General features: G+C 45.6%; 1 protein-coding gene across 1 annotated transcript in view; it reads right to left on the bottom strand.

Annotated features, from left to right (window-relative positions):
- Positions 1-13,993, bottom strand: part of LOC115474784 (breakpoint cluster region protein-like) — a 262,364-nt gene that overhangs the window by 140,396 nt on the left and 107,975 nt on the right. The window contains 3 exon segments of the mRNA XM_030210439.1: positions 2,051-2,191; positions 2,690-2,742; positions 6,655-6,706. Coding sequence (XP_030066299.1) covers positions 2,051-2,191; positions 2,690-2,742; positions 6,655-6,706 — 246 coding nt within the window.

The raw sequence follows: 13,993 nt of genomic DNA on the forward strand, positions 1-13,993 counted from the left end.
GGCAATTTTTGGGTGGGCTAACAGGTTGGATGGATGGGCACTAGAGAAACACCTGTCACCTGATATGCTCTGCCCACGTCCCTACTCCTACCGCACACCTACCCCACTCCCAATAACTTCAATGGGAGTAGCAGTGCTGGCCTCAGTAGCTGCAGGCCACATTGAGAGCAAGGGGAAATACAAGAGGGTGAACTCTTCATCCTCCACTGAGCCACGGTCCTCCAACACACATATGCTTCCCACAAATATGCCCTAAGTATTGCAGTGGGGCCTTAAAATATCAATACATCTATCAAGAAAACTGAATAAGGCAAAATACTATAGAATACTACATAGAAAATTGATGCTAACAGAATACTTTAGTCACACACACAGAACACAAATGCCAAATACAGAATAAGTGACCACAAACCATAATTAAATTAAATCAAAATCCCAAGAGGCCAGACCTTGCATTTAGCACAGCACAGAGAAATACAAAGAGATGCATTTTCTCCACAAAATATGATAGCACATGCAAGAGACAGTGTTAGGGGAGCTACAACTAGGGCAATTGTGTTTGCCCCCCTAGCCAGAGAGAACCCCAGGCCACCTGGAAGCTGAAGAAGGTGTAGCCTGTTAGTAAGCTTTTGTGTCCCCTCCCAAATTTCTGCCTTGGGCCACTGCCATATTTAGCAGGATGTACATTTCAAATCTGACATATTCTAGTCACAAAATAGAAAAATAACATTCTTTTTCTACCTTTTATTTTTCGAGTCATGTTGGTCCCAGGCTCTGGTTTCTACATCCTTCTGTCTTCTCTTAACTCACTCACCAAGGTCTTATGTCCATTTGATATTTCTACTCTCTCTCCATGTCCACTATCCATCTTCTTCCATCTCTGTACCTCTATCTTCCTCCATGTTTAGCATCTCCCTCTGTGTCCCTATATTTCTCTGTCCAGCTTCTCCCCTCTCTTCGCCCCCAGTGGCAATATATCTCTACCCTCTCTGACCCTACCCCATCCAGCTTCTCTCCCTCTCACTCCCTCCCCTTTCCAGCATCTGGTTTGGTTGCTTGATTCCTTGCCTACCCGCCCACCCTGCCCGCCCTTCCTCCCTCACGCTGTAGGTTTAATATTTGTTCCTTTTCCCTTCATCTCCTTGGTCTGGTATCTCTGTTTCCCTTCCCTCCCTTCTTGTGCTGTACCAGCAGTTCTCTCCCTTCCTTCCAGTTCTCCTCCCCCTCTTGCTCCCACGTCCAGCCCCCTCTTGCTCCCACATCCAGCAGCTCTCTCCCTTCCATCCAGATTCCCTCCTCCTCTTCCTCTCACATCCAGCAGCTCTCTTTCTCTCCAGCCCACTCCTCCTCCCACATCCAGCAGTTCTCTCCCTTCCATCCGGATCCCCTCCACCTCTTCCTCCAGCAGCTCTCTCCCTTCCATCCAGTCCCCTCCTCCTCTTCCTCCCATGTCCAGCAGCTCTCTCCCGTCTTCCAGTCCCTTCTTCCTCTTCCTCCCTTGTCCAGCAGCTCTCCAGCCCCTTCCTCCTCTCCCTCCCATGTCCAGCAGGTCTCTCCCTTCCATCCAGATCCCCTCCACCTCATCCTCCCACATCCAGCAGCTCTTTCCCTTCCCTCCAATCCCCTTCCTCCCACGAGTCCGGCAGCACTATCCCTTCCCTCCAGCCCCCGTTCTCCCCCACCCCGTCCCCCCACAAGTCCAGCACTTAGTTCTGCCTTCCTCATCCTGCCCCAACCCAACATCCGTCGCTGCTGCTGCCTTATCTCTCACAGCTCTGGGTACAGCCGTCCGGGAGCGTTCAGCGTTGCCTGCGTGCCTGCCCTGAAATTCTTCTCCTTCCCGCAGCTGCCTCGGTCCCTGCAGCATTCTTTTTTTCGCCCATCGCTGGCAGCGCTGCCATTCACACAGGCAGCTCCGCTCCCCTTTGCTGCGTCCATCCGGCCCTCTCTGATGGACTTCCTGTTTACATAGGGCTGCTATTTAGCAATGCCAAGTCCTATGGAGAATGATGGATAGAAATGGAAGCTGAATCTGAAGATACTAGCGTACCTTGGACCTGGCTGTGTTCTCACTGTTTTTCCGGGGAAGGATCTCCTTGTTGACCCCAGAAAGGAAATCCTTTGAGATACTAAGAGCTTCTTGGAGAAGGGGGTGGTCAGGGTGTTCTTCAGGCGTGTGATTTAGGAGATCCTGCAGGTGGAGGAAGGATAAGGGTGATCATATAGCATCATGTATGTCAAGTGTAGTTATTTAATTTTTCTGTACACTCCCCATAAAAGGCTCAATTTTGTCTGGTAGTGATGTCATTTTAAGGACCCTTATATCCCAATTCTATGAGACTCCCCTGGACTTACCCCAGAAGCTTCTGATTTCCAGTGAACTAATGGCTCCCTAGCCTGCCTCCCACAGTCTTGATGCTTAGCATCCGTGATTAAACAGTACCCCCAGACACCTCCCAAGCAGAAGTCAAAGCCAGCATCTCTCTAACCCCCAAGGACTAAAGTTCTTGTGATATACAAATTGTAATAATGTTTTAAATTACTCTATGCTCTGAAAAGTCAAGCAGTATAGTAAATATTCATAAACCATAAACATGTTCTTTTTGGTCTTCCTTTACATTGATAAAATCAAATCAAATCTTAGAATAATGCAGCTGAACCATTTGCAAGCTTCTTGCTCAGTACTCACATGGAGTGCAAGGGTATTCCTGGTGACTCGGTCAATTGGCATCAAGAGCAATTCTAAAATGTAAAATATCATTTGATTCAGTTCTTTTTTAAATATTCAATCAGAAATGGCTATTAAACCACTCAAATATACACATAGGGGCAAATTCTTGTAAGATCACCAAAGTCTGGGTGCCGGGATGATGCGAGCTAAGAGCGAATTCTATAATGGCAATTTTGCATGCAATTGCCATTATATAATACTAGCATGAGTCCACATTTATGTGCCTAACTTTAGATGTGGTGCTAGCTCAATAGCTGGCATAAATTCTTGTGCCTAAGTGTAGGCAGTTAGGTGCATAAATGCTAGCATTCTATAACTTGTTTGTGTAACTGCCTGACAGGCCCACGTCGCTTCCAGGTCCATGCTCCCATAAAGCAGTGGCATAGCTAGGTGGGGCCCCGCTCACATTTCCTCTGGGCCTCTGGTTGGCTGGCGGGGGGTCCCCAACCCGCTGAAGACTTTGTTCAGTTCTGGTCTGCGGCAACGCCGCTGAATTGCCTGCCCTGCTCTCTCTTCCCCTCATGTTGAGCGTGCTTCTTAAGTTTCAAAAGGAGCATGCCGGATATGAGGGGGAGAGAAGGGCAGGCAATGCGGCGGCGCCGGAGACCAGCGCTGGACGAAGTCTTCAGCTGGCAGGGGTTGGGGACCCCCGCCAGCCAAGGTATTTGCGGTGGTGGTGGGCGGCAGAGGGGAGGTGGTGAGGCGGCAGCAGGGGGCGGCAGTGGAGGGGGGCAGTGGCAGGGCAGTGACCAAAATGTGCCCCCCCTCCTTGGGCTCTGGCCCCCTCCCACTTTGAGGTCTGGCTACGCCCCTGCCACAAAGTTGCATACTCTGGAATTTGAGCGCGCAAATATGGAAAACTGATTAAGGGCAGTTATATGAGTAACTGCTAATTGGTGTCAATTTACACTAATTAAGGCCAGTTCCCAATTATCAGCTCATTATTAAATTATGTTATTCATGCCCCTGACCTTATTCTATAACTTGAGTCAGTTGGATGCACAACTTTCTGGAATTAGGGGGACAATGTTTAATTACAATTTCAAATGCCTAAATCAAATGAAAGTCTTGAACTGTTGACTATAGGGACACTCCTACTATATATGGGGATTACCAGCACACATAGGGAATTTCCCACTTTTATAATCAAAGGTCCCATAAAAATCTTGTTGCTTTATTAAATATATTTTTGCAACTCTTTGCCATCTTTGATGAATGCAGATTGACTCTACATAGCTCCATGTTTTGTAAATAAATTGCTTCAGAGATCCATATATATTTTTGTTGGCTTCATAAATTTTTCAAACCCAACTACAGCAAGTAAAGTTTATTTGATATTTTTTTTTTTAATTTTAAGGAGGAGGTTGCTAAGCTGCAGTAAAACATGGTATTCTATAGTGCAGCTTAGTTTACCATGGGAGTCACTACAGCGCTGTGCACTATAGAAGTAATGTCATAGTAGTGGTACTGTGATAACTCGGTACCATACATTAGTGAATCCTGTGGTAAATGAATAGCACAATTTGCAATCAACCTCACAAAATGGGTTATTCAGCTCCCTGGGAGCATGGGCTACTAATGTGGCCCGATGCTCCCAGGGAGCCTTCTTAAAGGTACAAGTGCAGTTAAAATATGAACTCAGCCCCCCACCCCAGCCTTCCTCTATCAATCTCTGATAGTCTAGGGGGTCCAGGACAGGTGTGATCACCAGGATTAAAATGGTGCCAGCTTAACCCCAAGCAGTAGTACCACAAGAATAATGCTAGGGGTTGCCAATGCATGATTGAACCTGGTGCCAGCAGGGGCAGAAGTGACTTGGGATTGTTCCTGCCCCGGACCTCCTAGACCACTAGAAATACTAGAAGTAAGCCTGGGGGGGGAATGGATTTCTTCAGGAAGGGGTCTTTTCAGGGGTGTCTTCTGAGAAAGGAGGAAAAATCATACATTTTTAACTGCACCAGCCCTGATAAGTTGGCACCCAGGAACATCATGCCCCATGTTATCAGGCCGATACTCCCAGGCAGGAAAAATGCCAGCTTTGAGTTGGCATTATTTTTCCATGACTAACACTATTCAATCTGCATAATAACAAGGTACTTCGCATGTATTTGAATGCTTTGCATTTCATTATTATGCAGCCTATGATGACTTACACTAAAATGCATTGCAGTAAAATAATGCATGATTTTGCAATTTAATATGTTTTAAGGGGCAAAAATCTTGTGTTATTCCGTTATGGGCAGATGCTCAAAACTCTGGCACTGTTCTGAACAGAGTTTCTACCTTATATGGTAGTTAAGCCATGCCCAGTGCAACCCAGGATGCACCAGGCAGGGCAGGGTGCTGCCATTTTGAGCGGCACCTGCAGGAAGAGCAAGCGAGTGCTAGTCCCTCCTCCTGTTTGAAGGTACGAGGGACTTTGGGTGGGAATGCTAGACCACTAGGGCTAGCCTTTGGGGGAGTCAGGTTGGGCCTGGCAAGAGTCCTACTGGACCACCAGGGTTCTGTGTATTTGCAGTGGGTGGGGGGGGGGGTTATGTGCTGGGGGTAAGGGTCTGGGGGTCCACTGGACCTCCAGGCCCTCACATCTTGGGGTCTCCCCATTCCTTCCCAATGCCCTAGCAAACCCTAATGCCAGCTCTGAGCTGGCTTAGGGTTTGCCCTGAGAGGAGCTTTATTGTTTGTTGCACCGCTAGTGAGCATTAGAGAGGAATGCAGGAGACCCTCTTTTGCATGCATTCTTATGCAATTTGTGTTCAGAGCTGGTGAGCTCATTATTTTATGTGCTCACTGACTGAACATTGGGTGGTAATAAATGCGGTTGCTAGTCTGGTGCTAATGGTCTCTAGCGCCCGCATTTGCTTCTGAGCATCTGCACCTCAATACATATGTGAGGGAGTCTATAGGAAATTACCATTCCCCCTTAACAGCACTCCCCTCATAGTCACAGAGCCACATTAAAAGTCGGACCATGAGCTAGGAGAGATGACTCAGCAGAAACAGAGCAGGTAGCATGGTGGTCAACACAGGATAAAAACCCTCAGCACAGATCAGTCAGGGAGGCCCAGAGGATAGAGGAGAAGTCTTCCACCCTATGCTTCCACCAGAGAAGTGTAAGACTTTATCAGGGCAATTCTATAACAGGATACCTATGGTTCAGTGCTCTGAGAGCTCATTATAGGAGCCTATTCTATAAAGGAAAGTAGGCGCGTAGTTTCCTTTATAGAATACTAGCATAACTGGGTATTAAACATGTCTAACATTTAGGCACAATCACCTGGAGTGTTAGCACCTTAGTGCAGCAGGAACACACATAGTATTCTATAATATATGTAAGTAAGTTTGGGTCCCTAGACACTGCCCATGTGTATGCCTCCCTTGCACATATGTGCTATGCCAACATACATACAAACATAATGTTAGTATTCTAAGCATTTGCACATACAATGTGCAAGTAAATGCTAGAGACTATGTTATATAATTGCCCCCACATGCCTTAGGTACAATCAGGATGGGCTCAACCTGTCCTGAAACCATAGAGTCATCTGTTAAGTAAAATGACCACCTGCTTTTTGGGCTGTAATGACCAAATGAGTCAATCCCTACTTCTTTCTTATTCTTCAACTCTCCATTTCCATTTTTGGGTGTTTCTCTAAACAGCAGTCTTTTTCAATCTGGAAAGCAACTGCATTGCCCCTTAGAGCCTAGAATGAAGAGTAGAGGGGATTGCAGAGGGACACGTTTAATAATTCTGGGATACTACACTAACCTTAAAGGATGGGTTTTTAACTATGGAAGGATGACCACAGTGTATTTGCTTTGCACAAATACATTTTTTAAATAAAGAGAAGTAAATCCATCTTCGTCATTCCCCAAGTACTTTGCCTGGACCCCACCCCATGTAGCAAGTACCCACTCTCTACCTTCCAAAGTGTAAGATGTTGGATCAGCAGTATAAACGCCAACCTTTATTAACTGAAAGACAAAAAGAAAGGACGGAAGTCAGAAAGGTAAATGACATAAGAAACAGAGCCACCCTGAAAAACTTTTCATGTCACTCTCCTATTAATTACTCTCTGTCGGGTTGATGCAGTAAAAGGAAAAAATATTTTATATCCATATCAAATTTTAATTTGTGTCATTTCAGATGTAATAAAGTAATGAGATACATAGCATATTCAAGTAACAATAAAAACAGTGTTAGTTTGAAATTGTGTGGTAATACCACACTTGGACTAGCTTGCTACATACACTGTAACTTAGACCACTTCCTTATATCTTGTTTAACTGTACAAAGCACTTGTCTAGAATTTATCCACCCATCTATTTATCCCAACTGACTTTGTGCCACCCATCGTGTCCCTGTTTATATATTTCTGCACTTGGCCCCTTAGCTAAACGGTAAGCTGTGCTGTAGAAAAGCACCAGCAGCGTATCTGTTATTTGAATATTCTAATGCATGCTTATTAGATGTTCATTAGTATTATGCTGACATTGCATTATATCTCTGTTCACTGCTGTTAAACGTGTATATTTTTGATACTGTTTCATGGTAGTCCTATTATTAGGTTTTAATTTGCTGTTCTCAAGTTTACCTCATTTAGGGGTCCTTTTACTAAGCTGCGGTAAAAGGGGGCCAGCACTAGCATTAGCGCATGTTTTTGACATGCGCTGAGACCCCTTTTACTGCAGCGGGTAAAAAGCTTGTCTTTTTTTTTTGGAAAAGAAATGGTTGTGAAGTATGTGAACCACTTGCAGTGTGGCCATTTTGTGGGAGAGCACTTACCACCACCACCTATTGAGGTGGTGGTAAGGGTGCCCACACTCACCAGTCAGTAACTGGGTAGTGCACAGCACTGCCCGATTACCACCGGGTAAGCACCAGCAGTAGTTCCAGATTGGTGCGTGGCAAGCCTGTTGCCATGCGCCAACCCTTAATAAAAAGGCTCCTTATTGTACAGTCTGTTCACACTATTTTCTGGGCTTAGGTTCCTAGAGAACCTCATGAATACCGAAAACACAAATATGGAACCATTGATCCTATGGGGAAAAGGGGGTTAGGTTCCTGTGCAACCTTGTTAGGTAGCCTTGTAAAGAACAGCCTTTCATGTAGCCTTCTTGTAGAGAACAGCTTACTTATTATATTGTGCATTTTATAAATGTATTTTAAACAGTGTTTTTTATTTGTAAAAGTACAGTGTAAATGGGTTTTTGGTATAACAATACTCATGTACAGCTCTATGAATATTTTCTTCCTCATGGGAACACACTTTCATTTGCACTTACACTACACTGAGCGTGGCCGTGAATAAGCGAAAATGGGTTACACTTCATTTTGCATGAATAAGTGAATCTGTGAATACTGAACACATGGATAGCGACAACACACTGTATTTATAGTTATGTTTGGCCATTTTTAGTATTGTTATGCTGTTAACAAAATTGTAAGTTTTATGTTAAACTGTATCTGCTGTACACCACCTTGGGTGAATCTCTTCATAAATAAATCCCAATAAATAAAGCCAAAGTAAATTTAGGTCAATATTTAGCCATGGTAGTGAGCAAGGTTTTCTCAACATTGGCCACTCGATTAACTACTGGGTTGCCAACCCCCTCCTTCCCTCTCCCCCCCCCCCAAAATATGCCAATAGCTCCTTCCAATCCTCACATCCCCTGACAAGGCAAGATCCTCTTCCCAGCCCCCCCCCCTAAGTTTATACATACCCCCCATTCATGAAAAGCTCCCAGTCCTACCTAATATCCCTGTGGTGGTCCAGTGAGGGTGATGGGGCAGAAGCAAACCCAACTTATTCCTGCCTCTAGCAACTGCCTCATGAAAATGGCTGCCCCTTCATTGAATTGCAAGGCTGCCACTAGAGGTCATGGCAGCCATTTTTTTAAGCAGCCACTGGGGGCAAGAGCAAGTGGAGTTTGCTCCTGCCCGCATCACCCCCACCAGACTACTGCAGACTTTAGGTAGGCCCAAGGGGCCATATCGTGAGTGTGTGTGTGGGTGGGGGGGGGGGGAATGCATATGGATCTGGGGGGCCTGGGAAGGGGGATCTTCCCTCACCAGGGAACTGGGAGGGATAGAGGTAGGATCACAAGGGGCTTCATCTTGTTCCAGAGGGAAGGAGGGAGGGTAGGATCAAAACTGGGGGAGCAGAGGACACCAGAGGGCACCTGCATTCTTTATGCGGATCCCAGCCAATATTCACCTGAGGCCCACAGAAGTGTCTTATGTGGATCCCTGCTAAATATTGACCAGGACCTGCATAAGCTTTGGCGGCCAGCATATAAATAATTAGCTCCAAATATTCAGTGCTGAATATCCTGGGCTAATTCTGCACATAGCAGCCAATTATCAACCCCTAAATGTATATGTCCGTTTTAAATATTGGTCTATTTATTTCAGGGGCACTGCCACATAGGTGGGGGCCCAGAATTCTTGCTCTCCTGATTCTTAGTCCACTGCACTAACCATCAAGCTACTCTTCCACTCCTAGATATAGATAGGTCTCTTAGGTAACTGAATTTATTTATTTTATTTATTTGTTTAAAATATTTTTAAACTGCACTATCTTCAAATTCTGGGGTTCATGGAGCATGACAAAGGAGCATGTTGTGCTTCATTGTGCGCTCCTTCATACATCTCCTTCAGGTGCCTACTATGTTTGTTATTCTCTTTATACTTTTCTTATTACTGAGTGGATCTCTTGTCATATCAGCTCTGAATTCCTCTTTTCCCATTCCAGTTGTTTGGGGTCATCATCACCCTGATCTTCATCCATTTGAAAAGATAAGAACAAGAACATTGGTTTCCATTCCTTGTTGCACTAGTAAGGCTCCCTCTGCTCCTGACTTACTTTATATTGGCCTCCTTAGCACCAGAGCATTAAAAAGTAAAACCCAGCAGGTCTGTAATATGCTTTTCTGAAATTTGGCTATTTGAATTACAGCTTCTTTATTTGGAACAATCATACCCTCCTGGTTATAAGTTTCTTTCTTCTCACTGAAATAATAAACATGGAGGGGGATTAGTTATTTTAGGGCCCTGTTTACTAAGCCACGTTATAGGCATGTTACCATTTTTAACTTGCGTTAACCACAGTGGCGTAGCTAGGTTAGTTGACACCCGGGGCGGTCATTTTTTAACACCCCCCCCCCCCAAATCCAGTACTAGGCATACCGAGAATACAAAACACTCAGGACCTATAGAGCAATTCTACCATACCATAAGCAGTCATTTCTACGAGTCACACAAGGAAAAGGAAAGCATCTTAAACACTACACTACATCAATTAACCTATTGTAAAACGAAAACAGACAGATTAGTACAGATCGTCAATCCTGCACAGTCAATGCCAACCGAAAGCCATGTCTTTTTCACAAACATAGATACACCCTAATCCACTATAGAATAAGTAATCATAAACTTTCTATTTAGACAAAAATTAAACTGAACCCCCGATGCCAGACTCTGCATACAATGCAACACCACAGAAACAGAAAATGTCCCCTAGTACTGTGCAAAATATAAAGACAGCAGATGTGAATTTGAAAAAACTAATACCAATCACCACTTTACAAATTAACAAATAGAAATAAAACAAATACAGAAAATAAAATAATACCATTTTATTGGACTAATACATTTAGCTTCCAGAGGCCAAAATCTCCTTCCTCAGGTCAATACAGTATAGTACTGTTACAGTATCCTATCCTGACCTGAGGAAGGGGGTTTTGTTCTCTGAAAGTTAAGTCAAAATGTATTAAAATTAGTCCAATAAAAAGATTACCTTATTTACATGTTCTATTTATAAACATTTATTAACACAGCTACAATACTATATCCTAAAGCAAAAAAATAAAAATATATATTTTATTTACAGTTTGTTGTCTCTGGTTTCTGCTTTCCTCATCTTCTTTTCACTGTCTTCCTTCCATCCAGCATCTGTCTTCGCTCTCTCTCTGCCATCCAGTGTCTGCCCTCTCTAATGTCCCTTCCATCCACTGTCTGCCCTCTCTCTCTGCCCCTTCCGTCCACTGTCTGCCCTCTCTCTCCCTTCCATCCACATCTGCCCTCTATTTCTGCCCCTTCCATCCACCATCTGCCCCAGTCTGCCATCTCTCCCCCCTCCTTCCATCAACATCTGCCCTGTCTCTCTCCCTTCCATCCACGTCTGCCCTCTATCTCTGCTCCTTCCATCCACCATTTGCCCCAGTCTGCCCTCTTTCTCTCTCTCCCTTCCACCCACCATCTGCCCTTTCTCTCTGCCCCTTCAATCCGTCTGCCCTCCCTCCCCCATCCATCCAGGGTCTGCCCTCCCTCACGTGCCCCTCTTCCATCCAGGGTCTGTCCCCTCTCTCTCTGCCCCCTCTTTTCAGCCCACAGTTCCAGCCCCCTTCATCCACCACATGCCTTGCATCCCCCCTTTTCAGCCCCAGACCCATTCTCCCACCTGCCCCAGGCATGGACCCATTTCCCTCCTGCCCCCTTGTCAGACCCCAGTTCCAGCTTCAGACCCCTTCTCCCATCTGAGCACTCCCCCACCCCTCCCCAATCCCCTCTGAGCTCCCCCACCCCTCCCCAATCCCCTTCTGCTCTCTGAGCACCCCTCTGAGCTCCCCCACCTCCCCAATCCCCTTCTCCCCTCTGAGCACCCCTCTGAGCTCCCCCACCCCTCCCCAATCCCCTCTGAGCTCCCCACCCCTCCTCAATCCCCTTCTGCCCTCTGAGCACCCCTCTGAGCTCCCCCACCCTCCCCAATCCCCTTCTCCCCTCTGAGCACCCCTCTGAGCTCCCCCACCCCTTCCCAATCCCCTTCTCCCCTCTGAGCTCCCCCTCCCCAATCCCCTTCTCCCCTCTGAGCACCCATCTAAGCTCCCCCACCATCCCCAATCCCCTTCTCCCCTCTGAGCTCCCCCCCCCCGAGCCAGTCCCATCCCCCTCCCCCTCCATTTAGAGCCAACAGAGCCCTCTTCTCCTGCCACCACCCTGCCTTTTTTTAAAAAATCCATGCAGCGACGCAGGCAGCGCTTCGCGTCTGCCCTGCGTGTGCTATGTGAAGAAGAAAATCATGTCGCTGGCGTCGGACCTTCCCTCGCTTTGTCCCACCCTCGAGGAAATAGGAAGTTACCTCAGAAGAGGGCGGGACACAGCGAGAGAAGGCCGACGCCAGCGGCGCGAATTTCTTCTTCACAGGCGCTGCCTGCGTCGCTGCATGGATTTTAAAAAAAGGCAGGGTGGTGGCAGGAGATGACGGAGCACCCCCCCCCCCCCCCCCACACCCGCTGACACCCGGGGCAGACCGCCCCCACCGCCCTGCCCTTGCTACGCCACTGGTTAACCATGTACATGTGTTAACCGTGGATGCGCCTATCATATCCCTATAGGTGCCTACACAGTTAGTACGCATGCTAATTGTAGGCACGTTAAAAATGCTAATGCGCCGTAGTAAACAGGGCCCTTACTCTCTTCTCTAGATGTTATTCTTCCTCATTCGTATTCATCCCCTACTCTGGAAGTTATATTGCTCCAGAATTGCTCCTCACAATCTCTTCTCTTCCTATTGGTTTATTTGCCTCCACCTGTATCCCTTATGTCACTTCAGGCTCTTTATGATGTTATTTCCCCTTATCTTATTGAGCCATCTCCCCTGATATTATTGGATGATTTTAATATGCATTCCTCTATTGACTTGGAACCCACAGGGAGGAATTTTTATTCTTTTCTCTCCAATTCCCACTTAACACAACATACCTCCTCTCCAACTCATTCAGCAGGCCATACACTAGATTTAATCATTACCTCTTTATACCCTTCAGTTCTTAAAATTTCTCAATTTTTGCTCCAAGTACAGATCACCACCTTCTTACTTTTAGATATCCAGGAAATAGGCATATACCTAACAGACTTTTTCCTCATCTAAACATTCAGAAAAATGGATCCCCTCACTCCAGAAGAATTTGTTACTAACTCTATTATGAGTTCAACCTTTGATAGGGTGGTCCCATTATACACTGATTTGGACCAGCATCAGTATTCTCATCCATGGTATAATCAGGACCTTCATCTTCAGAAAAGGCAATTTACATAAGAACATAAACATAAGAGTAGCCATACTGGGTCAGACCAATGGTCCACCTAGCCCAGTATCCTGTTTTTCAAACAGTGGCCAAGGCAGGTCACAAGTACCTGGGAGAACCCAAATTGTGGCAACACTCTCTACTACAAATCCCAGGGCAAGTTGCTTCCCATGTCTATCTCAAAAGCAGACTATGGACTTTTTCTCCAGGAATTTGTCCAAACCTTTTTTAAACCCAGATACACTAACCGCTGTTGCCACAATTTAAATATATAGCACACCAGTGGTGTAAATCCACTCTTCTTTTGCATCTTGTACGATAAAAGGAGACAGCATCTCATTATAGGAACTCTATCCTAGCAGCCAAAAATAATTATTTTTCTACTCTCCTCCAGAAAGACTAGAAACCAACCCAACTATTTAAACTTTTGAAGCAGGTAACTAATTCCTCTCAAATGGTTCCTTCTAACACTAACCTTCAAACAGAGGCTTTTATTTAAAAAAAAAGGTCTTGGACATACCAGCCTCACTTCCTTCCTTATCTCAAACTGATCTATTATTCCTAGAAACAGATGAATACATTTTACAATATGGCCTATTTATGTTATTTGTTTAGTATTTAGTTCACACCTTTATTGTGGCAATTCAATGTGAGTTACAGTCAGGTATAGAATGTATTTTTCTGTCCTTAGATGGCTTACAATCTAAGGAGCCATTTTACCAAGCTGCAGTAAAAGGGGCCCTGCTCTAGCAGCAGCACAGGTTTTTGCCACTCGCAGAGGCCCCTTTTACCTCAGAGGGTAAAAAGGCCAAAAAAAAGAAATGGTAATGCGGTAAGTTCACACTTGCCACATGGACATTTGGGGGGGGGGGGGGAGCACTTGCCATCACCCATTGAGGTGGCCATAGGAGCCGACTCTGTGGGTGCTTGAGCACCCTCAATATTGAGAAAATGTATTGTGTGTGTCCAAGGAAGGGTTATTTCCACTGGGCTTAGCACCCCCAATAATTTTGAAAAGTTGGCTCCTGTGGAGGTGGCAGTAAGGGCTCCCGTGCTAGCCCGGCAGTAAAAATACAGAAATAAATTTCCACAGCACCAGAAATTGCACAAACTGGGTGTGGAATTACCACTGTGCTGCTGCGGTAGCCCGGTGATAGTTCTGGATTACAGAGA

This window comes from Microcaecilia unicolor, chromosome 7, assembly GCF_901765095.1.
Source record: "Microcaecilia unicolor chromosome 7, aMicUni1.1, whole genome shotgun sequence".
Classification (NCBI taxonomy): Eukaryota; Metazoa; Chordata; class Amphibia; order Gymnophiona; family Siphonopidae; genus Microcaecilia; species Microcaecilia unicolor.